Below are 26,194 nucleotides of genomic sequence, written 5' to 3' on the forward strand. Positions count from 1 at the left end.
GGATTAAGCAAACTCTTCGAGAACAGGGTGAATCAAGTAACCTATTGCATACCTAGAGTCCCTGCTCCAGTACCTAGGATTAATTATTGACTGCTTTTAGTGGTAGTTAGGTTCTAATTTTATTATTGCACAGGTTCAGCACCTGTCAATTTTTTGCGCCGTTGCTGGGGACTGACGTTATTATTTGTTTCTTTTTAAATTCATTTTTGTTCTAATTTTCTGGTATTTTTCTAGTGTATGCCTCGGTCTTCTCGTACAGGTGATTTGATTTTTGACCCTGACGTAGAGAAGACCGCGCGTAGAACGAGAAAGGAAACCAAACAACTCAGAGAGGAGCACTCCAGTGCTACATCTCAGAGACCTGAGTCAGGAGTTGAACCAACAGATTCATTTGGTGACACTTCGAGTGACTCGGAGCAAGAAGAAATCCCCATGGCTAATGCACGAACATTAAGGGAGTTGGCTGCCCCTAATTTAAATCAGCAGCCTTTGTGCATTACTTTCCCGAGTTTGAGTGAAAACACCTCATTTGAGTTAAAATCTGGTCTGATTTCTCTTTTACCCTCTTTTCATGGTTTACCAGGTGAGGAGTCGTATAAGCATCTGCAGGAGTTTGATGTCGTGTGCAACAGTATGAAGCCCCTGGATATTACAGAAGAGCAGATAAAAATAAGGGCATTTCCCTTTTCCTTGAAGGACTCTGCAAAGGACTGGTTATACTACCTACCACCAGGTAGCATTACCACGTGGGACCAATTGAAGAAAAAGTTCTTAGATAAATATTTTCTTGCGTCCAGGGCTGCAAGTCTGAGGAAAAAAATTTGCGGGATCAAATAGCACCCAGGGGAGTCACTTTATGAGTATTGGGAACGGTTCAAGAAGTTGTGCAGAATGTGTCCCCAACACCAAATAAGTGAGCAGTTGCTCATACAGTATTTTTATGAGGGGTTCCTTTTCAGAGACAGAAGTATAATTGATGCTGCAAGTGGAGGGGCACTGGTGAACAAAACCCCTCAGGAAGCACGGGAGTTAATAGAGGGGATGGCAGAGAATTCACAACAATTCAGTTCGAGAGAGGACATCCCAATACGTAAGGTGAATGAGGTAGAGACATCCTCTATGCAGCAGCAGCTAACTGAGTTGACCTCGTTTGTTAGGCAACTGGCTGTAGGGAATGCATCTCAGGCCAGGGTGTGCGGGATTTGCACTGGTATGGGTCACTCTGCAGACATGTGCCCAATGCTTCAGGAAGAAACTGCAGAACAGGTGAACATGGCTGACCACGCGCCCGCGCCAAGGAAGCAGTACGACCCTTACTCAAGCACCTACAACCCAGGGTGGAGAGATCATCCCAACCTCAGTTATGGAGGGAATAAGCAACCCAACTTTACACCGAACAGGCAGTCTAACTTTGTGCCAAATAAGCCACCAGGGTACCAGCAGCAATACCAACCCCGACCACCTCCGCCCCCAAGCTCTGGTCCATCTTTGGAGGAGATGATGAAACAAATGATGACAACCATGGCGCAAAATCAGCAAAGGACGGAGGCAACCATTATGCAAAATCAGCAAAGGACGGACTCCGAAATGCAGGATATAAGGAATCAGATAAGTCAAATGGCCACAACAATCAACCGTTTGGAGTCCCAAGTAAATGGAAGATTGCCATCCCAACCTGAACTGAACCTGAAGAACGTAAGCGCAATGACTTTAAGGAGCGGGAAGGAAATTCAGGGGTCTGAACCTATGATCCCTAAGGATAAGGATGAGGAAAAGATCGAAAATGAACTTGAGAGGGAGGACAGCAATGGTGCAGATCTAAAGGTACTTCCAGACCCAGTAATTACAGTTAAAACTAATCCCCCTCCATTTCCTTGCAGGTTGGAAAAATCGAAGAAGCAGGACAAGGAGAAAGAGATCCTGGAGGTGTTTCGCAAGGTAGAGATCAATATCCCCCTACTAGACGCCATCAAGCAAGTGCCGAAGTATGCAAAATTTCTGAGGGACCTATGTGTCAATCGAAGGAGGCTGAGGGGAGATGAAAGAGTTATTGTTGGGGAGAATGTGTCAGCAGTTCTCCAAAGAAAGCTACCACCAAAGTGTGGGGATCCAGGTAGGTTTACTGTCCCATGCAAGATAGGTAATACTCTGATTAGAAATACCTTGCTGGATTTAGGAGCATCGATCAACGTAATGCCAAAATCTATGTATGCTTCTCTGAATCTCGGTCCATTAAAAGAAACCGAGATAATAATTCAATTAGCTGACCGAACAAATGCATACCCTGATGGGTTGGTCGAGGATGTGCTGGTTAAAGTTAATGAATTGATATTCCCGGCTGACTTTTATGTACTTGACATGGATGATGATCATTCCCCTGACCCCTCACCTTTGCTACTAGGTAGACCCTTTTTTAGCACAGCACAGACAAAAATTGACGTTAATAAGGGTACATTGTCCATGGAATTTGATGGAGAACTAGTCCACTTTAATATTTTCGATACAATGAAACATCCTGTTAACTCTCACCCTGTGTTTGCTATTCATGCTATTAATCCCTCTGTGCAAGAATTTTCTGAGTTTGCTTGTAGGGATAAATTCAAACTTACTGAGAACAAGTATAAGGGGATGAAAGCACTGTATGAGGTGAAAAGGAGTAGAAAATTAAGAAAGAAGGCTGCACTCAAAGGCTATTTGGATCCTGGGGGAGGGCCACCGATTTCCAGGAAAATTGAGTTACACCCAAATTGAAGAGTGGTGTTCAATGTCTAGCCAAAGACATTAAGAAATGCGCTACTTGGGAGGCAACCCAAGACTATTTGTTTCAGTTTTTATACATTTTTGAAGTTTTAGTTAAGTGTTAATGTCAATTAATAGGTTGATGGTTGGTGACAGGAAATTGGCAGTTAGACGTGCCCACGCCAGGTGGTCACGCCTGTGGGAAAGAAATTTTCGTTCATGATCTGTCCATGGCAGGTGGTCACGCCTGAGGGAAAGAAAATTTTCGTTCATGAGCTGCAGACTCTATAACAGTTAGATGTGCCCACGGCAGGTGGTCACGCCTGAGAGAAAGAAATTTTCGTTCATGATCTGTAGACTCTATAGCAGTTAAGCGTGCCCACGCCAGGTGGTCACGCTAAAGGATCTAAATTTTTCGACGGGGGTCAAAATGACTAGGGAAGTTAGGCGTGCCCACGCCTAACCAGAGGTTCCTTATTCTAAAAAAAAAAAAAAAAAAAGGGAATAAAATTTTACGAAAGCAATTTCAATTTTTTGAGAATTTCGTAAGACTAGTTAAAACCAAAAAAAGAAAAAAAAAACCATTTTAATTTCTTTTTCTTCTTTTCTTCTTTCTTTTCTTTCTTCCTTCTTCCCCGCTGCCCCTGCTTTCCCCTTTTCTCTTGTTCCTTCAACCAGAGCCGCCGCCTGCCCGAGCTCCGCGACAGCCGCGCCACCAGCACGCCGCACTCCAGCTCTGCGCACATCGCCGCTGTTGCTGTCTGCCACGAGCGCCTCCACCGTCGCCTCCAGGCCTCCACCAACCCACGCCGCGCGCCGCTAGTCCTCTCTCTTCCATCGCCCAAACCACGCCGCCCGTGAGCCAAACCCAAGCCCAGTGCCACCACAGCCCCCTGCGCGTGGCACCAGATCTCACTCCCCTCCGGCCGCCGCCGACAGCGCGCAGCCCAACCCAACCGCGCCTCGCACCACCAAGCTCCCCTAATCTCTCCTCCACTCTGCCTAAGCGCCGCTCCTCCCTCACGAGCTCTCAGCCGTGCCTCTCTCCAGCTCCAGCTTCACCTCGTGTGCCACCAGCTCTTCGCACGCAGCCTCCTTGCTCCGCACAGCTCGTCCAGCCCACGGCGCACCACCACCGCCACTCCAGCTTTCCTCCGGTTCTGTCCGCTGTCCTCCACCGCCACTGCTGTCGGCTATCTCCACCAGCGGTCAACCTCCTACTTCCTCCCTCGCGCGCAGTTTTCGCCCACAACCAGACCACCTCACGGTCCACTTCGCTGAGGAGCCGCACCGCCGCTGTCCGACGCTCCTCCATTGCTACGTCATCACCTGTCAAAATTGACAGGTGGAGGTATTGTAATTTCTTCCCCGATTAGCATAAATTTCTGGAATTTGTGTTTGGGTTTCTGATGAATAGAAGAAGGTGTTGTTTTGGGCAATTTCTAGGGTAAAATTTTGGACGGAATTGGGTTTAATTGCTGCCATACGTGGGGATATTTTTCTGATATTTATTGAGTTGCTGCTATTTGATTTAAATCCTCCCTGTGTGTACACCAGTGGTACTGGTTGCATTGTTGCTTACAGTTTCTTGATCAATAGTGCTTAAATTGTTTTTCGAATCCTGAACGTGGTTGCTGGAATTGCCAATTTCTGTGGTCAATTGCTAATTCTAGCAGGTTGAATTGGGTATTTAACTGTCCAATTGGAGACAGTTGTTACGATTTTGGGTCCATTTGTGTTTAAATTGTATAATTTGTGTCGAGTTGTGGGTAATTTGCTGCGGCTGTTGGTTAAATTAAGAGGTGCCTGTTACGCTTAAATTTATTCTGAATTTGACTACATTTGGACCACAGGGGCTGATTAATTGCATTTGTTATTAGTGTTGAGGTATTCGTATAACCTATGGGTGATTGAATTGTGCCTATTGTTCATTGGGTTGGTTTTAAACAAAAAAAAAATTTGTTATTACTTTGAAATTCCTGTTTCCATTATCTGTTGGCAATTGTAGTCCCTTGTGATTAGAGTGACATCTAGAGATCATGGTAAGGCCAAGATCCGCTTCTAAGTTTAGGACACCTAGACACTCGCAGCCTCCTCCTACCCCAGGGGCTAACGACTGGGTCCAACTCCGAATGCAAGTTGCATAACATGGTGCAGAATTTGGCAGCACTCCGCCCGACCCACTCCTGTTTTGACAATTTCAGGGAAGTACCGTTACCCTTCTCCTTCCTTTTGCTGTTAGTTTATCACATTGAGGGCAATGTGTGAATTAGGTATGGGGGGGTCAGTTTGGGGTGCTAGTATTTTTGTTTTTAGTTTCTAAAGGCTGTTCCTTTATTTTTAGTTTGATATTTATCTCCCTTTTCGTTTATTTTCTTTTCTTTTTTTCTAGTGGTCAGCTCTTTTATGACTACCAAGTTTTGATGCTGGATTGTTGCCTCTAATTATGCTATTGCCAAGTTTTATTAATAAAAAGGTATCAAGTTGATGTGGTTGAGTTCAGGGACATCTCTCTGGTGAATATCAGTAATTGCTTGACTCTTCTAATTTTTGGTTAACTTTTCTAGGCATAGGGAATGATTGTTGGCATTTTTCATGTGAATTGGTCCAGTTATTAATTTTAATTCTCCATGTTTGGAAATTTGAGGCTGGTTGCTATTATTTTTTTGCGTTATTTTTAGTTTTCGTACTATATGGTTGTAAATAAGAGTTGACTGTACTCCGCTAGTTGTTACTACTGAGTAACCGGGGATCTTCACACCTAAAGTGTCGATTCTCGCGTCAAAAGGTAGTAGTTACTATGAGTGCGGGTCCTATAGCGATTGGAGCTGAGTAACCGGCTCCTCCATCTATCAAATGTTGGAGTTCGCGTCAAAAGGCTCTAAGGGCTATAGACTAAGTCTTTTGTTACTCAAAAAAAAAAAAAAGATTGTGTTAGTATGTGAATAAGTCAGCTTTCCAGTTTGTGATCTTAATGTCGAGATTTTGGTTAGTAGTTGGGCCATTTGCTGATAAATGTGAATAACCATTCCTTTTTCTTAGATTAGTTTGTTTCAAATTGGAGGAGTTTATAGTTCAGAAGCTAACCGAGGTGATGTTTCTTGATCCCTGATCACTGATGCTTGATAGATGTTTTCCTTGGTATCTTGGCAATAGGGTAGATGGAGCAATACCCATTTTCAAATTTTGGTGTTATTTGTCGTCCCATGCTTGAGGGCAAGCATGATTTAGGTGTGGGGGGAATTGATAGGGTATAATTTGTTAGTAATTTTATTATTGATTTCCCCTTCTATCCCTGACAAATATTGTGTTAATTGCTGATATTTACTCATATTTGGTATTTGGAATCAATTTCAGGAGTGAAACAGAAAATTACCAAAAAGGAGGGACTTGTATGGAAAAATGCAGACTTCTAAGGGTTTCAACCTTTGGGCCCTTGAATTGGTGGGAACCACAAGCTAGTGCAAGGCATTGAGTCATTTGGGCTCTTCAAAGAAAGCAACGTAAAGAGACTTGGAAGAAGAAGTACTTTGGAGGCTTTGTCCACATGTGTGGGGACCACCTAGATAGCTTTAGTCTATCTTTCTTTTGTTTCTTAAATAGGGATAACGTAGGGAAGGAAGACGGCACCTTTTAGTTTAGTTTTTAGCCTAGCCTTTAGTTCTTCTCTTTTCTCTCCTGACTGGCCTCTGACACATGCCAGGTGTTCGACAATATTCCCCAATGGGAAAAACACCCTTTATTCCTTACTTTCTAGTAAAAAAACAATACCTTCGCAATTTATTAACACGTGTGGTGATTTAATTATGCAGCGTGGCTAAGTCTTCCGTCTAGTCAAGGGTCAACTCGACGGCACAGTCCCGAAAATCTGTGAGATCTAATTAGTTTTCACGCGCTCCTTAATTTATTAATATTTGCACGTTGCCTGCTTGTATTTTCATGGGATTATTTTATTACTTGGATCTCACAGCGTGTTATTAAATCCGTAATTGTTTGATTGATTAATATTAGTGGCAACTGGTGTGTTTACACATTAGGGGAACGTGCAATCTAATTTAAATAACCCTCGTAGCGTGTTATTGATTAGGGTTGGGTTTTTCTGGCTATTAATGCAATTGGAAAATTAATTCCTACGGTCGTACTTAGGAATACTCTTCTGGTTAGGGGTGATTAATGGTCGTACCTTGGTCATCTATAAATTAAGGAAAAATTGGTCATTAGAGCTCCTCGATGGCTATAACTAGTCTATTAATAAATTAAGTGAACCTCTCTTGCATCAATGATCGGATAAATGGACTGTGCCTGAGTAGTTGTATCCTTGGCTAGAATTTATTTATTCTTGACTTAATTCCTGTTATATTTGTGCTAGTTAATTATTTATTTTTAGTTGGATTGTTTAATTGTTTTTAGTTGCATATCGGTGAAATCCCCCTCTTACCAACTGGACTTTAAAAGAGACAAATATCCCCAGTCCCTGAGGAGACGACCCTACTTGCCACTGTCTACTATTTAGTACATTTCGTCAATTAATTAATTCAGGTATATCGGATTCAGCAAACTCTTCGGGAATAGGGTGAATCAAGTAACCCATTGCACACCTAGAGTCCCTGCTCCAGTACCTAGGATTAATTTTTGACTGCTTTTGGTGGTATTTAGATTTTTATTATTATTATTGCACAGGTTCGGCACCTGTCAGGCAACCAAGAAAGAATGCTGACAATAAGATTTAGCAACATGTGGGCAATAAGAACGATTGGTTGACAATTTGTTTGATTAATGCAAGGGTTAGCAGATGCTAAGTTCTACTGAGTTAAAAATAAAAATACAAAGAGGGGATCTTTAATTAACTTCTTTCTTTGAAATTAACGAAACTAATTTCTAATAGATAAGATTTGAACCCTTATATTCTTTCGCAAATTCCTCTCTTTTTTAGTACAACATCATTTGACAAAAAAAAAACAAAAAGAAAAAAATGAACAAATAAAGTACAACATCATTTAGTCGAAGAATAAGCATTGAAACTATCTATTCAGGTAAAAGAAAACAAGGTAGGGGAGTACTTAAAGCTTACATTAAAGTAAATATACTATTATCGAGTCCATAATTCATTAATAGGTGCACAAGCACTGGTGTTCTGAAATTTGAAGATAATTTATACTGACCCTTGGATGCCTTTCTGCTTATTGCGTACTAAGTATAATTTTGTATTCTTAACTAGTTTCAGCTACTCTCGGCTAGATTTCACAAAAGAATTCATCAGAAACCTGAATTGAGCTTAGGTCTTGAGTTGCTTTTTCTGTTCCACTCAGAAGAAATAACTTTCCTCTGCATCACGTATTCCTGGAAAAAATTTAGTCCCTAAATTTTATCTCCTGTGGAGTTTTAGTCCTTAGAGTTTTGGTGAAAGGAAATTTGGTCCTCAATCTTTTTTGTCCCTGTGCAGTTTTGGTCCCTAAATTTTTTGCAAGAGCAAATCTGGTCCCTAATATATCCATTTTGAAAATAGATTTAGGACATTTGAAATTTTTTTTTCAATTACTGACATAATTTAGTCACGTCTAATTATGTGTCCATTAATTTACATTTCAAAACAAAGATGCAAAGTAGTAGCTAACTTTAAACAACAAAATTAAGAACTGATAATTCATATGCTAACTAATTAACTAGTAAAAATTGAAAATTTTTAAACTAAAATTAGTTGAAGCACCCAATTCATCGATATAGAACTCATTTTTACACTCTATCCTGACTATGCCAAGCACAAAATCGTAACATTTACTTTTTCATATAGATTAACAAATTTTATTTCTTTTTTTTCTCTTGATTAATTAGTTACTGGCATGGCATCATGTAAACTGGTCTTATTATTGAAAAGTACTCGCTATTTTACTTCTTTTTTAAGATATTTAAAATTAACAAGCATGTAATCACACGTAGCAGATTCTACCAATATTTGAAAAAATTCGTCAATCATCCTAAATCTGCTTCAAGACTATAACATAGGGGACCAAATTTGTTCCTACCAATATTTTAGGGATAAAATTGCACATGTGCTAAACATTGAGAATCAAATTTGCATTTTTCAAAATTTTAATGACTAAAACTGCCGAAAGGCAAAATATTAGAGACTAAATCTATATTTTCCCTTTATTTCTACGTCAATGAAATCAATGTCCAAGCCACCACGTTTTAAGTTTAAGACATCATTGCTTTTGAACGATGGTGTGGTACACTGGTAGCCACTCCTTTATTTGATCGAAGAAACACAGCCGAAAGGTGCTGAAGAGTGAACGCCCCACCAATAATTTCCATGATTTTGATTTTGTAGTGTAGCTACACTACAAATCTTCCTTCCATTCGATTTCCACCAACTGCATTGTCTCCCTAATAATTTCCATGATTTTGTAGTGTAGCTTCGCCTTTCAAAATCACGTTGCCGTCTATCTTCCTTCCATTCAATTTCCATCATCCCTCTTGCATTAGTTTCTTCTTATTTTTGATTGACTATTATGGCTATACTCCAAATTTTTTTTTTTTGCTGCAGTTTCTTGTTGAGTAAGTATTTTCCTCGTATCTCATCCTCAACTTTCTCACACGGCTTTGACAATTTTTCTGTAGTAAGTTACCATATAAAAATGACGAACATTAATTGACAGGAATTTATAATATCAATAATGTCTTTCTATCTTCTTTCTTATGCTATTTCTAGGAACCATAGGAAAATTTTGTGCCTTTGCTTCTTCTTTTGTTTCAAAGCTGCTTTTTCAGCATATAGTATTCGAGTGGCTCATATGATGCACCTTATCCTCCGGTTACTTCATGTCCCTTATTCCTAACCTAGTCTTACTTGTAATAATTTCACAGCTGGAGAAAAAGAACTGAGATGAAAGATTACATTGGTGATCCAAAGTCATTCATTTTACAAAGAAGAAAGAAGACAAATAGAAACACAAAATTATGATTTGACGTATTCGAGTGTATCTATTTTATTTTATTTTTTTTACTCATTGCAATAAACTAAAAGAAAAATTAGACATGATAAGATGGTGGTGATCGGATTTGGCTACGTGGTTAAGGGTTTACCTCAATTGTCTTGTGATGAACATTCAATTTTAGCCATCTCCAATATTTTTAATTCCACTTCTTTCTTCGCATCCAACATTTTATGAGCACATCGTGGGATTGGAAGGACAGGCCGGCAAGACTATAATTCGATTAATCAAATTGATATACCAGCCGGGCAACCGCCTAATGTTCACAGACAAATAAAATTAAGGCTTTTGCTCTTATGTACCATAAGAGCACAAATAGGTTAGATGAATTTTAAATGCATTAACCAACTATTAGGCATGTCAAGCAATTGATCTGGATCGACATAAAATTTTTCAAAGTAGACCTGAACCTATGCAACGAAGTTGCAAAATTAAAATTCTAAATAAATATGATTGGAAAACTCTCGACGTGGAAGTGAGAAATTTGGAAATTCGAAGGAATTGTGTAACTTTGACATAATTCATAAATGGAAAATAAAGCACCATCCATCTTAACTTGAATACAATTAATATTTCGTGAAATGACTAAACTACTCATTCTCTCCGATCACCTAACAAGATACTCTAATCCCATATCATTTAAGTCTCGATTTTATTGCCATGTGCCACTCTGACAGCCAATGGATGAGATCTACAATCTAATCTTAGGCCCACCACGTTGAGTAATTGTTCTACTATCCAACCAGGAAAGTCATGGACCAATTTCACTCCACTTTCTTATACCAACATCATTTAGTGGAAGAATAAGCATTGAAATTATCTATACATCTACTATTCAGTTAAAAGAAAACAAGGCAGGGGAGTACTTAAAGCTTACGTTAAAGTAAATATGCACAAGCTTTATACCAACTCTTTGGGTGCCTTTCTGCTTCTTGCCTACTAAGTATAATTTTGTATTCTTAACTAGTTTCAGCTACTCTCGGCTAGATTTCACAAAAGAATTCAGTAACCTGAATTGAGCTTAGGTCTTCAGTTGCTTTTTCTGTTCCACTCAGAAGAAATTAACTTTCCGAACGTATTCCTGGGAAAAAAAAAAAAAAAAGAGCAGAACATTAGTTCCACAGAAGTAGCTAGTAGTAGTTTTTATTTCTTCTCAATGAAATCCAACAATGTCCACGTCCAACAGCGTTTTTAACTTTCTTCCTTCCCCTTGTAGAAAAACCCACAGTTAAAGAAGGTCCTGAAGGTGATCACCCCACCATTTGCAGGGTGCTTCTAAATAGCATCCATGATTTTGTATTGTGGCAAGCGTAAAGCAGCTTCGCTCTTTCACAATTCATGTTTCTTGCTTTAGTTCTTCAATTTGTTAATTCTTTTCCTTTTTCCTTTTTACCGCGGTTTTTCTTTTTGATAAATACTGCACCATATAGCATCGAAGTTCATCAGCTTATGAATCTATAACCTCCTCTTCCTTCTTCCTTTCTAGATACTACAACTGGACTGTCCTATAAACTAGAAGCCGCCTCCCCCGACATTCTTAGGTTAAAAAGAAAGACTGAAAATGGCAGAAACTGTTCTCTCTTTTGTGCTGGATCAACTCTCAACTTTTCTGCACGAGGAGGGACGACTATTGGGAGGGCTTCGGCAAGAGGTCCAATTCATCATGGATGAGTTGGAGCAAATGAGAGCTTTCCTGCGAGAGGCAGAAGCAAGAGAAGAAGATGCTCAACCCACGCTCCAACAATGGATCAAGCAAGTGCGAGATGCTGCTTATGACACTGAGGACATTCTTGATGAATTTGTAGCTCGCTTTGCTCGGCATCGCGCAACAGGATTCTACGGCTCTGTTCGGAGAATTTTCAGCTCCATCAAGAATTTGAGAGCTCGTCATCGAGTTGCTAGCGAAATACAAAGCATCAAGTCCAGAATCAAAAGTATTTCTGAAGGTCATCAAAGATACCAATCCGAATATGGTATCTCTGCCCAAGCGTCCAGCTCACTTTCTGCTGTGAACAACACAACATGGCGCTATAGCAGAGATGACGCACTGCTTGTGGAAGAAGCTAAATTAGTTGGCATTGACCAGCCCAAGAAACGTCTTATTCCTGAGCTCCTCCGAGGGGATGATTACCAACTAAAGGTTGTTTCAGTGGTTGGTATGGGAGGACTTGGCAAAACTACCCTAGTGAAAAGAGTCCACGAGGATCCTGAAGTCAGAAGGCATTTCCCAGTTCGTGCTTGGGTAACTGTCTCTGAAACATGTGACTTTCAGTACCTCCTGAAAGACTTGATTCAGCAGTTACACAAGGAAGGGAATAAACCAGTCCCACAATCGATAGAGTCTATGACTACCACTGAGCTGAAAAAAATTGTCAAAGATTTTCTTCAACAAGCTGGAAGGTATGCGATTGTTTTTGATGATGTATGGGACGTGGAATTTTGGAATACCATCAAATTTGCACTGCCCGAGAGTAGCCACGGCAACCGTGTCATGCTGACAACTCGAAGAGCTGATGTAGCCTCTGCCTCTTGCATTGAATCTCGGGGTCTTGTCTACAGAATGGAGCCACTCTCTGTAAAGGATTCGAGGACCCTGTTTTGCAACAAGATCTTTAATGGTGGTAATTGCCCTGGCCATTTGATGGATGTTTCCAAAGGTATATTGGACAAATGTGAGGGCTTGCCCCTTGCAATCCTTGCAATCAGCGGGCTTTTGGCTTCAAAAGATGTAAACAGAATAGACGAATGGGAGATGGTTCGACGCAGCCTTGGGGGTGAATTAGAAGGCACGGGTAAGCTGGACAGAGTTAAAAAGATACTCTCTCTCAGTTATAATGATTTGCCTGGGCATTTAAAGACATGTCTGTTGTACACAAGCATCTTCCCAGAGGATTATGAAATAGCATGCATTAGACTAATTCATTTGTGGATTGCTGAAAGGTATGTGGAACGGAGGGAAGGAATGAGTTTTGCAATTGTAGCTTGGAGTTATCTCATTGAACTCGTCAATAGAAGCCTAATTCAAGTGACTAAGGTGTTTTTTGAAGGAATACCTCAATATTGTCGAATCCATGACCTATTAAGAGAAGTTATTCTTCTCAAGTCAAGGGAACAAAACATGGTGACAGTTACTACTGGACAACCGATGACGTGGCCGACTGATAAGGTACGCCGTCTAGTAGTCCATAGTGGTAGCAGTAACAACACCCAGCACCACCAACAAAGACGAAATTATTGCTTTGACCACCTTCGGTCGTTCGTTACATTTGAATCCATAAGCCCGCTACTATCCAAAATGTTGTTATCTGAAGTTTTAGGGAGTAGCAAGTTGTTAAAGGTTTTGGATTTGAGAGGTCAAGAGACACAGGAGGAAATACCAAATGAGATTTTCAAGATGTTTCATCTCAAGCATCTGGACCTATGGGGTACGAGAGTGGAGAGAGTCCCAAAAGCCATTGGAAAGCTTCAACATTTGGAGTATCTGAATTTGGCTGACACAAGAGTTAGGGAATTACCCATGGAAATCCTAAAGCTGCAAAAACTTCGGTTTCTCGAAGTATTTCAACCAGTTGTTCCTTCCGATGATGATTATGGATATCATGGATTTAAAGCTCCCTCGAATATGGGAGGGCTTCTTGCCCTAGAAGTATTAAGCTGCATGGATGCAAGTAGTGGATCCACAATAGTTAAGGAGATAGGAAAGCTGACCCAATTAAGAGAACTACGTATTACAAAGTTAAGAAGAGAAGATGGAAAGGAGCTCTGCTCCTCCCTTGCCAACCTAACCAGTCTTCGGCAATTAAGCGTTGCTTCAATTGGAAAAGGTGATGATTATGAGATAATCGATTTAAATCATCATCATCCTTCTTCTTTTCTTCAATCTCTTGGTATGCTGATTTTGCGTGGCCGCTTAGAAAAGATGCCACAATGGGTAGCTCATCTTCACGGCTTGCTAAGAATAGATTTGAATTGGAGCAGGTTAAGGGGCGAGGAGGATCCGCTTGAATCGCTCCAACATTTGCCCAATTTGAGTAAAATTAATTTCTGTGGATCTTACCAGGGAGAAGGGTTGTGCTTCAAGGCTGGAGGGTTTCTAAAGTTGAAGTGGATGCACTTAAAGAGAATGGAAGGGCTGAGAGGGATGAGAGTGGAGGAGGGTGCATTGCCTCGTCTACAAATACTATTTCTGCGGCTACTTCCATTACTAGAGGAGCTGCCATTGGGTATTCAGCACTTGAGCCATCTTCAACGGCTGTCTCTGTATGAGATGAGTTCTCAATTGAGAGAGAAGCTGTTAGAGAATCAGAAGGAAGAAAGTGAAGATTACACAAGAATCGCACATATTCCTGAAATTCTCATTGGTTACTATACAGATGATGGGGAATGGAGAGAGCACCGGCTATGGGAAGAGAAGAAGAAGAAAACATATAATCTTTCCTAGCAGCAACAGCAGCAGCCACTGTGGCTTCCCTTGTGGACAGCACTGCTTCCTCTTCTTTTGTTTTTATTTTTTATTAGTAATTTTTTTCCCCTTCGACATCCGTGTGAGAAGTTCATCATCTTCTGTGTCTTACCTTCTTATTTATTGTATGTATTGTGTATAATGCTTGATGTTGTTAATGTACTGTATACTATTACTCTTTATCTTTTTGTGTCTTAATCTTTTCTATAATTGAACCAACTTCCTTTAGTGGAGTTGGCCACCACATTAATTGTGGGGTGGGAGGTCAAGGGTTCAAACCTTGCCTCCCATCAATGTCCCTCAATATGAGGTTTGTTCTAAATTCATACGGGTGTGTGGTGCACCAGTCTGGTCTGATGGTGGTTCAGTCCCCATCAGGTTCCCGCCGTTAAGCTAAAAAAAAAAAAAAAAAAAAATCTTTTCTATAATTGATTTAGCAGACAATCAATTTTAAATTTTGGTCAGAGATAATACATAAACCCAATTTGTCCTCACTTCCGCTTGTACAAACCTGCATTCATATGGATTGTCTGATTAGGTAATTTACCACATAACCTCTCTATAGTTTAAAAACATATATATAATCCTCTCATGGTTTGAGTTAAAGTGTCACCTTTAATTTTTTTTTTCCATTAAAACTAACGAACAATAGTAAAAGGTCAAAATCAAACTAATAAATTGATAAATTTATCTTTTCATTACTTGAAGAAATTTAAATAAAATAGATAAATAAGAAATAGAAAATGCCATTAAAATTTTGGTTTAAAAACCTAAATGAATTTGTAGCAAAAAAGATTTGTTTTTTTTTTGTTTCTCATTTAACTTTTTTATATTCCCTTACATCTTTTTGGTTTGCTTATTTATTTATTTTTATTTTTCCTTCCATCTCTTTTATATTTGAAGAAAATTAAGATTTTGTAAGCCAAAGCATAGGTTTTCAAGATCACCTCTTCTCCTTCCAGAGAGAGAGAGAGAGAGAATAATGAAAGCATGAATTTGTCAATTTTTTAATTTGATTTTGACTTTTTACGGACAAGCTAACAATGACACCTTTACCCAAATCACAATGGAGTTTTATATATATTTTTTTAAACTATAGAGGGTTATGTGGTAAAGTACAAAATTACAAAAACTCAAAACTATAGATGATTCAAGATCTAATACATAACAATCTCAACTAGATCGATGCTCACATCAATCTCCTTGTTCTTTGATATTGAGCTTGCCGCAGAACCATCAGCGATTCCAAACTGTACTATTTGATCTTCAGACATGGAAAGGCCCTCATATATCAAACTAGAAATGCAAAATCAACGGGTGCTCCCCTAAGCACTGGAAAAAGTTATTGCCCACAATTACCTCAGGAGAAAAGAAAATGTACAAAAATTTATGTTAATGTTCCCCACCCGCACTTTTCACAACTTAGCTCATTTTTTAAAGGCCTGCTTCTCCTTTTCCTCTCTTGCCGTTCCTACAGTCCATAACAGGCCAAGACTAATTTTCGTCATCCTCAACTAGGTTCAGACTATGGAAAGCATCACCCATTATGCAATCGTATGTTCATCCAAGTCTCGAGATTATTCAAAAAACTTCACAGGGAACTGAACATTCAAACTCCAACAATCTACAGGAAGCTCATCTATTTGGATTATCAAGCATTTTTACATTACTAGTAATGAATCGTGTACTTTTCACGTGAACATGAACATGATGTTTTTAAATTTTTTTTCCTTAAAATTTTGGAAAATGTAATTTGCACTTCATTTTTTTTAATGTCGCCACATATCTTAACAAATGAAAACTATATGATTTAAGCGATAGTGGGAGTATGATTAATAGAAATGTGACTGCAAATAATATTTCTCAAAAGTTTTAGAAAAACAATTGTTTGAAGGAATAAATGTAACTGAGACAAAAAAAAGTGATATTTAATATTTTATAATTTTTTGAATTTGGTTGCTATAACCAACACAAATGCCTAGGCAACATAAAGCATTATTTAGCCTGAGAGCACTTTTAATTTGTAACAATATCAATGTTTTTGTCTTTCAGTTGAATTTGGATTATCTGAGTGTTCTCTTTTATGTTATTTGAGTTTAAAATTTTAACTTATTAACAAAAAAAAGGATATTTATTATTCATGTTTTTTTTATTTTTTCTGGATTTGGTTTGCCCTAACCAATACAAATGCATGAGTAATAAAGCATTATTTGTTCCAAGAGGACTTTATTTTGTAAGAGAATTAATGTTTTCTTCTTTCTGTTAAATTTAGATTGCCCGAATGTTCTCTTTTATGTCATTTGAGTTAAAATCTTTAACTTTCTGAATAATTTGTTGTTCCCCATTAAGTCACTCTATGAATTTTCAAATAGTTGTAGTGTGTTTTTCTAATTATTATTATTTTTCACTAATGGTCGATTGTAAAATGATCTATAGTACTATTATAATTACAATAGTATTTAAACATATTGAATCCCATTGTTCAAATTTAAATAGCTTAATTCTGAAGAGAAATGTTTTCATTTTAATTTTTGTTGCAATTAAAACCAATAAATTTTCAACATAAAACTCTTTGCCTTCTTTCATACTCCAGTTCTTATTATATTTTGTGTTAAAATTTTTTACTTAATACAAATATACGCTTACTAAAACGTGCTCTTAAGGTTTAATTTACTTTTATCCAAAAAAAAAGATTCGTGATACTTTTTAAGAGACTCATAGTACCAATTTATTATACTTTGTTTCATGTTTGAAGTAATCTTTAATCTTGGATATTTCATAAATAAAATTTGTTTTTCTTTTTTTGATAAATAAAAAAGTAAGAAATCTTTTATTTTTATAACTTCTGATATTATTTATTAATGAAATGCAATGCAATTTGTCCATTTATTATAGAGGAGTGTAATTGTGGCATCACAAAAACTAATATCATTTTTTGGCTTACACTATTAACCACTAAGATTTACCATATTCTTTTATAATAAATCAAATTTGTTGTTTTTTTTCGATTTAATTCACCATAACTCAAGGGAATGTTTTTCATTCTTGCAAGTGTTGGCATAATTGATATTAATTGTTGATGTAATGCAAGTAATTGGTTATTCTTTCATTGGTTTTTTTTTTTTGGGCAAATATGAATCTTTATTGATCAAGATATAAGCGAGTACACACAGGAATCAAACAATTCCTACTTACATAAATTCTATCACTATTACAGTAATGCAAACTCAAATCTTGCTGGAAACACACATGACATAATCCGAACTCCATATTTAGCTTCCAATTGGCTTTGGTCTGTGGGACTCCTCTCCAACTCACAACAGTAATTTTAACTGATTCAAGGACCACCATAGACACAGATGGTCACAACAGGAATACCATTTCGTTGAAATATGATTTTGGTTCCTTGCACATCAATATGCTGATAAATGCAGTTGAAAACACCAACCTTCTTGATTACGCAATAAATGAGTTGAGTTGCAGTTATCATAGAATACCATTTTAACTCAGGCACCCAGGGGTAAATCTTTTTTTTTTTCCATTGGGGGTTCCGGACCTACACTCGAACTATCCCAATCCGAGAAAGCGGATCCCGAGGAAATGCGGGCCGATTTCTTAAGCTCGGGATCAAACCAAGGCCGTCTCACCCTATGGGACTACAACGACCACCGAGCAACCCTCGGGGCAAGCATCCCAGGGTAATCTGCTCTGAATGTAGTGATTAAATTATAACATATAATTGGTGAATATTTCGCCTTTATTTTGCTAAAATTTGGTGTTAATTGATGAATTTTTTACCTCATATTTGATTTTTTGTGTTGTTTTAAGGAATTGTTGGTATAAAGAGAAAGGTGTTATTAAAAGTCGAATTTCCAAAGACACATCTTATAGCCGTGACCACGTTTGCTTGATGAGAAACCCATGCTTTCAGGATGTTGAAGCGGCCCACCCTTTGAATCTTTCTAAGCCATATTGGAAAACCGTTGATATCCTTAAAATAAATAATCTATTGCTTTCATCTAGTAGTATGACTGGAAATAAGGGTCCCATCCTTTCTTTCTTTAATGGAGAGAAAGCATAACGTAGTGGATTTAATAGTTTCCTAAAGGGAAACGTTTTCCTGGGGTTAAAGAGACGTTAGTTAAGAGGGGGGGACGTAAGCCTCTTCCAGGAAGGGGCTCTCATTCTTTTTCCTTTTTTTGTCTCTTAAAAATTCAATAAACGCTAGTATTTTGTCGCCGCGAATTCACCATGAGGAGCGGCTAATTTCTTTTCTAGTTGAAGGATAATTGAAGCTTTGGTTCGACAATTCTGTGAGATCTAATTTGATTTATTTGCTTCATCTATTTCTGAGTATTTACATATTCCCTGTCATCCATGTTTATGATTATTTTCTACAGTTAAATACCTGATCAATATTTAATTGTTGAAATAGTCTATTGCCATCTAAAATATCAAATCCGTAATTGTTTGGTGGTTTTAGTATCTGTGGCGCGTGATGTAATTTGATTGTAAAAGAAACTTTCGAATCTATGTCACGGGAATATATAACCTAGCTTAAATGAACCGAGCTTGTGTGTTTGTTGGTTAGAATTGGTAGCTTCTCTAATTATTAATGCTGTCAATAGGTTAAATCCTAAGAGCTTGTTTAGGGTTGCTTAATTGGCAAGAGAAATAGCCACAGAGCGTGTTGTGGTTATCGAAGCAGTAAGGCGAGGCAGGTTGTCAGAGCGTGTTGACGACCATAACCCGTTTATTCATGAATAAGTGATTTCACCTTTGCATCGATGATCAATTAAATGAACCAAAGTGGAGATTAGACCTTCGACTAGAGTGTTGCCTTTTCTTGATTTAGTTTTATTTAATTTTGTGATACTGTCTTTATTTTTATTCAAGTAAGCTATTTGGTTAATTTCTCCTAATCCCCCATTTTTCACAAAGAAATAAATCACTCAGTCCCTGTGAATATGACCCTACTCACTGCTATGCTCGAATTCAAATTTTAGAGTAGGAACTTTTATTTTTGCTGGTTTGACACGCCAACAAATTTTGGCGCCGTTGCCGGGGACTTGGTGTCAAAATAAATTTATTTCCTTTGAATTTTATTTTCTTTGTTTATTTTTTATTTTTATTGTTACTGGTTTATGCCTAAATCTTCTCGTACAGGTGAGTTACAATATAATCCTGAGATAGAGAAGACTGCTCGTGCATTGAGAAAAGCAACAAGAGAACGAGCAGAGGCATCCTCCGCCTCTACTGGACATAATTCAATAGTAGATTTTGTGGATTCATTTAGTGAGACGGAAGAGATAAATAGCACCATGGCTAATGAACGAACATTGAGAGAATTGGCTGCAACAGATTTAAATCACTAGCCTCTCTGCATTACTTATCCTACATTAGAGGTTGCATTTGAGTTAAAATCTAGACTAATTCATTTACTTCCTTCTTATCATGGCTTACCAGGTGAAGATCCCCACAAGCATCTCAAAGAATTTCATGTGGTTTGCTCGACAATGAAACCCCAGGGAGTCACAGAGGAGCAAATTAAATTAAGAGCCTTTCCATTTTCATTAGCCGATAAAGCTAAGGATTGGCTCTATTATTTGCCCTCTGGGTCAATATCCACATGGACAGACATGAAGAAGTATTTCCTAGAAAAATTCTTTCCTGCATCCCGAGCTACAAGCATTAGGAAAGACATCTGTGAAATTCGACAATTCAATGGAGAAACTCTACATGAATATTGGGAAAGATTCAAGCAATTATGTGCTAGTTGTCCTCATCATCAAATTCCTGACCAACTTCTCATCCAGTATTTTTATGAGGGTCTGTCCCAAACTGACAGAAGAATTATTGATGCTGCCAGTGGGGGCTCCTTAGTGAATAAAACACCCACGGAGGCAAGAAGTTTGATATCGAGTATGGCTGCAAATGCTCAACAATTTGGAGACAGGCAGGATAACACAACTCGTAGAGTCAACGAGGTAAGTAATTCTTCAATAGAGCAAAGATTAGATAGTCTAACTTCTTTGGTTGAAAAGTTAGCTGTAGGACAAATGCAGCAATTGAAAACATGAGGAATCTGCTATGGTTCGAGTCATCCAACAGATATGTGCCCCACACTCCAAGATGATTCGACTGAGCAGGCTAATGCAGTTGGATTTCCAGGACCGCCTCAGAGGCGGTATGATCCCTATGCAAACACCTATAATCCAGGATGGAGGGATCATCCTAATTTTAGTTATGCAACAAGGCCACTAGGATTTCAACAACAGCCATAATATCAACCTAGACCTCAACCTGCACAGCAACAATCTGCTCCTAAATCAGGTATGTCACTTGAGGATATTGTGAAATCTTTGGCTACTAACACTCAACAATTTCAACAGGAGACGAAAACTAGCATTCACAATTTGGAGAATCAAATGAGCCAGTTAGCTTCCACAGTCAATAGATTGGAGTCCCAATTATCGGGAAAGCTACCCTCGCAGACAATTGTCAACTCCAAGCAAAATGCCAGTGCCATCACATTAAGAAGTGGCAAAGAGTTGCCTGAGCCGAGCAAGAGAATTTCTGAACAAGCAATTGAGGAAGAGCTCGAAAAGGAGGGGAATGTGTCTCAACCTAGGGCCTTGGAACAACCAGATTTTGGAGAAAAATCAACGCAAGTGGTTACACCTCTGCCTCCATTTCCTAGTCGACTGGCAAAGTCCAAAAAGCAAGAGCAAGAACAGGAGATTTTGGACACTTTTCGAAAAGTTGAGGTAAATATCCCTCTTTTAGATGCAATTAAGCAAATTCCTAGATATGCTAAATTTTTGAAGGAGTTATGCACTGGTAAAAAAAAATTGAAAGGAAACGAGAAAGTGCATATGGGAGAAAACGTCTCGGCAGTTTTGCAGAAAAAATTGCCTCCTAAATGCAAGGACCCGGGTATGTTTACTATCCCTTGCAAAATAGACAATATTAAAATTGAAAAAGCTATGTTGGATTTGGGTGTTTCGATAAATGTTATGCCTCGTTCTATTTATAATTTGATGAACGTTGGGCCTTTAAAAGAGACGGGCGTAATAATTCAGCTGGCTGATCGATCAAATGCCTATTCTGATGGAGTTTTGGAGGATATTTTAGTGCAAATTGATAATTTGATTTTTCCTGCAGATTTTTATGTGCTTGATATGGAGGATGATAATTCTAATTCATCTCCAATACTGTTAAGAAGACCATTTTTGAAAACTGCTAGAACAAAAATTGATGTTTTCACTGGCACATTGACTATGGAATTTGATGGTGATGTTATTAAATTTAGTATTTATGATGCCATGAAATATCCTGGTGAATCTCATTCAGTTTTTGTTATAGATGTAATTGATTCTTTGGCGCAGCAAAATTTTGAATTTAATAATGATGATGCGTTGAAGGTTGCTATTTCTACTGGTCTCTGTCAGGAAAATTTGCAAAAGATAAAAGGGAAGTTTGTTTTTCCTTTTGAATTGCAGGAAGTTATTTTTGAATTGAATTCTCTTTATCCAGAATTTTCCAATGTGTCTTACTTGGAATTACCTCTGTCTCATTCGCAGCTTTTGTCATCTATTGTGCAAGCCCCGAAGGTGGAATTAAAGCAGTTACCGGATAATTTAAAGTATGCATTCTTGGGAGATGGAGATACACTCCCAGTAATAATTTCTAGTAAATTGACTGCTTTAGAGGAAGAAAAACTAATTCGGGTGTTAAAGGACCACAAGGAGGCAATAGGATGGACAGTGGCTGACATAAAAGGATTAAGTCCAGCCACTTGTATGCATCGCATCTTGTTAGAAGATGGTGCTAAGCCTTCGAGAGAGGCTCAAAGGAGATTGAACCCACCAATGATGGAGGTAGTGAAGAAAGAAGTTTTAAAACTTCTTGACACAGGTATAATCTATCCCATTTCAGATAGTAAGTGGGTAAGTTCTGTTCAAGTAGTTCCTAAAAAGACAGGAATTACTGTTATTGAAAATCCTAAAGGTGAGTTAGTGCCCACTCGAGTTCAAAATGGGTGGAGAGTTTGTACCGATTTTAGAAAATTAAATGCATTAACTCGTAAAGATCATTTTCCATTGCCTTTTATTGATCAGATGTTGGAAAGATTGGCAGGAAAATCTCATTATTGCTGTCTTGATGGTTTTTCAGGTTTTCTACAAATTCCAATGGCGCCTGAAGATCAAGAGAAAACCACATTTACTTGCCCTTTTGGTACATTTGCCTATAGACGAATGCCTTTTGGTCTTTGTAATGCGCCTGCTACATTCCAAAGGTGTATGGTTAGTATATTTTCTGATTATGTGGAGAATATCATAGAAGTGTTTATGGATGATTTTACTGTCTATGGTAATTCTTTTGATGAATGTTTAACTAACCTCACAAAAATTCTTAAAAGGTGCATTGAGACTAATCTTGTCTTAAATTATGAAAAATACCATTTTATGGTAGACCAAGGCATAATTTTAGGCCATGTGGTATCTGCTAAAGGAATTGAGGTAGATAAGGCTAAGGTAGAAATTATCAAATGTTTACATTACCCCGCAAGTGTGCGGGAAGTTCGCTCTTTTCTTGGCCATGCAGGTTTTTATAGGCGTTTCATCAAAGATTTTTCAAAAATATCCCATCCTCTATGCAAATTACTTCAAAAGGATGTGGTATTTCATTTTGATGATAATTGCAAGAGTGCATTTGACACGCTCAAGGGATCATTGACTTCAGCACCAGTGGTTCGACCACCAAACTGGAGTCTTCCTTTCGAGATAATGTGTGATGCCAGCAATTTTGCTGTTGGTGCAGTACTCGGCCAGAAAGATGGCAGAGCTTCTTATGTCATTTATTATGCCTCGAGGACCTTGGACGGTGCCCAGTGCAATTATTCGACTACAGAAAATGAGCTTTTAGCTATTGTTTTTGCTTTAGAAAAATTCCGTTCTTATTTACTTGGCACTAAAGTCATTATTTATTCTGACAATGCAACTTTGAAATATTTGCTCAACAAGAAAGAGGCCAAACCACGACTTATAAGGTGGATTCTCCTACTCCAAGAATTTGATCTGGAAATTAAAGACAAAAGGGGTGCTGAAAATATGGTTGCTGATCACCTCAGTCGTTTGATCAATAGTGAAGGACCTGCTCCCTTGAAGGATAATTTTCCAGATGAGCATCTTTTTGTAGTTCAAAAGACAACTCCCTGGTATGCTGATTTAGTGAATTATCTTGTTACTAGAATGCTACCTAATGATTTGTCTAGAGCTCAAAAGGAAAAAATTAAAAGTGATGTTAAATATTATGTGTGGGATGAACCATACTTGTGGAAATATTGTTCTGACCAAATTATTCGCAGGTGTGTGTCTGAAGAAGAGGTTCCATCAATTTTATCTTTTTGTCACTCATATGCGTGTGGTGGACATTTTGGCCCTAAGCGAACTGCAAGAAAGGTTTTAGAGTGTGGTTTATTTTGGCCAACTTTGTTTTGTGATTCATACTTATTTTGTAAATTATGTGCAAATTGTCAAAAGACAGGTAATTTAAGCCATAGAGATCAAATGCCTCTTACTCCTATACTGGTTTGTGAAATTTTCGATATATTGGGTATAGATTTTATGGGTCCATTTCCTTCATCTTTTGGTAATATGTATATATTACTTGCAGTTGATTATGTCTCAAAGTGGATAGAGGCTAAGGCAACTAGGACTGACAATGCTAAGGTTGTAGTTGATTTTATTAAATCTCATATTTTTGTCAGGTATGGCACGCCAAGAACAATTATCAGTGACCGAGGGACGCACTTCTGTAATCGAGTAATGGAAGCATTAATGAAGAAATATGGCGTCACTCACCAGGTTTCTATGTCCTATCATCCGCAGACTAGTGGTCAAGCAGAAATCTCTAATAAAGAAATCAAGTCGATACTTGAAAAGACGGTGAATCCCAATAGAAAGGATTGGAGTTTGCGCTTAGATGATGCACTTTGGGCATACCGTACAGCTTTTAAGACCCCCATACCCCTTACCGATTAATTTTTGGCAAACCTTGTCATCTACCTGTGGAATTGGAACATAGGGCATATTGGGCAGTTAAAAATTACAATATGCGGATGGATGAAGCTGGAGAACACAGGAAGTTGCAATTGCTAAAGTTGGAGGAAATCCGAAATGATGCATATGAGAGTTCTCGCATTTATAAGGAAAAGACAAAAGCATTTCATGATAAAGCAATTTTAAGGAAAATTTTTTGTATTGGTCAAAAGTACTTCTTTTTCACTCTAGACTTAAACTTTTTCCTGAAAAATTGCATTCTCGTTGGATTGGACCTTTTATTGTGACTAACGTTTTTCCTCATGGTGTAGTGGAAATTCTAAGTCCGAAAACCGACAAGGTTTTCAAGGTCAATGGCCATCGTCTAAAACCTTTTTATGAAGGATTTCAGGCATATACCATCGAGGAGTTGGCTCTCGAAGAGCCCACTTATTCTGACTAAAATATAATTTTGTCTAGCCAAAGACATTAAAGAAATACGCTACTTGGAAGGCACTCCAAGAGTTTCAATTTTTAGTCATTTTGTTTTTTGGTATTTCTGTGTTAAAGGTGATTTTATTTTGGTTCTTGTTGACCGAAACTTTTTGTTGTAGGTAAACTCTTAGGTAGACGACCTTCTGTTATAAGACGTGTCCACGCTTTATGCCAAAGGCAGACCGTTGATTTTCAAGATCTTCTGTTATAAGGCGTGCCCACGCCCTATATTCGAAGTGCACTATGGACTTTCAAGTTGGATGGGCAGAAGAGTTTTTGTTATAAAGCGTGACCATGCCTTGTAGCATTGTCTTGAGTTTGATTTAAGTGATTCAAAAAAATAAAAAAATAATTAAAAAAATATATATATAATTAAAAAAAGTAACAAAAAATAATAAATGATTTAAAAAAAATAATACCATCCCCAATTCGGTTTGGGCCCGACTCTCTTATGAGCGAGGGCTGCTATCTCCCCTCTTCCATTTGTCTCAATTACCCTAGCTTGTTCCTTTTCCTTTCCTTTTCCCACAGCCTTGATCGAGCCTCCAAGAGCAATCTTCTACCTTTGGTCTCTGTTGCTCCATCATCGGCAAACGCACCTCCATGGGACTGCTCGCCTGAAGTTCCACCGAGTTTCAACAAGAAACGGGTACTATCTAGGCTGCCTCTTCATTCATAAATTTTTGGTAGTTCAATTTCATCTATTCAAATTCCTTGCTGCCGATTTCTCTTCTACCCCAGTTAACTGCACTTGATTGCTTGGATTTATGGTCATTGGGTAGATATTTGGTTCTTGGTCATTGGTTGATTGTGCTTATCAAAGTAGTATTCGGTAGTCAATTGCACAAGTGCCTTTGTTATAGTCTTGCAATCTTACAACAATAGCTTGCGGGTCCCTCCATTGTTGGCTTTAGAAAGCTTGATTAGTCTTCCATCCGTCCACATAGCTTGCCAATTGCATAACTATCTCCTATTGTTTTTAAAAGACAATTGTTAGTGGGTTGTTCGATTCGAGTTTGGCTTCTACTAGGGAGTCCATTTGGTTTCTTTCTTCGATTGGGTCACAATTACTCTTCAACTATTGACCTTGGTGGGTGCTTTTGAATTGTTGAACTATGGCAAAGAAAAAGACTCCTTCAACGAAACCAAGTAAAACTCCTTCTGCGCCACTTGAACCTGCTCCCAAACCTAAGAAAAGAAGAGCCCCTATCCAACCGAAGAGGAGGTCACGTTTGGGGATTCGCAAAAGTACTCTGCTACCTGAAGACAACAAATTGGGAGATGCACTTGATGGGTTCACTTCCGAGCAAATAGAACGGCTTCAAATGTTGCGAGTCAGACCTTTTGTTGCCTGCAAATCTGTCCATCGCCCTACACTGGACCACTGCGCATTGCTAGTGACGTAGATAGGTTGTTTGCTTCAATTGGGTGGCAACGGTATTTGACAATTGATTATCCTTCTT

At 38.4% G+C, this 26,194-nt stretch overlaps 1 protein-coding gene and 1 non-coding gene across 2 annotated transcripts in view; one reads left to right on the forward strand and one right to left on the reverse strand.

Annotated features, from left to right (window-relative positions):
• Positions 1-14,351, forward strand: part of LOC113779339 (disease resistance protein RPM1-like) — a 72,823-nt gene extending 58,472 nt beyond the window's left edge. Inside the window, exon 2 of the mRNA XM_027324903.1 lies at positions 11,218-14,351. Within this exon, the coding sequence (XP_027180704.1) occupies positions 11,293-14,172 (2,880 nt within the window). The 5' untranslated portion in view covers positions 11,218-11,292 and the 3' untranslated portion in view covers positions 14,173-14,351. The remainder of the gene's footprint in view (positions 1-11,217) is intronic.
• Positions 14,352-19,880: 5,529 nt separating this feature from the next.
• LOC113781804 lies at positions 19,881-19,987 on the reverse strand. The gene has a single exon (XR_003469709.1). It is a non-coding gene; the product is annotated as a small nucleolar RNA R71 (small nucleolar RNA).
• Between the last annotated feature and the right edge of the window lie 6,207 nt (positions 19,988-26,194).

This window comes from Coffea eugenioides, chromosome 8, assembly GCF_003713205.1.
Source record: "Coffea eugenioides isolate CCC68of chromosome 8, Ceug_1.0, whole genome shotgun sequence".
NCBI classification, from domain to species: domain Eukaryota; kingdom Viridiplantae; phylum Streptophyta; class Magnoliopsida; order Gentianales; family Rubiaceae; genus Coffea; species Coffea eugenioides.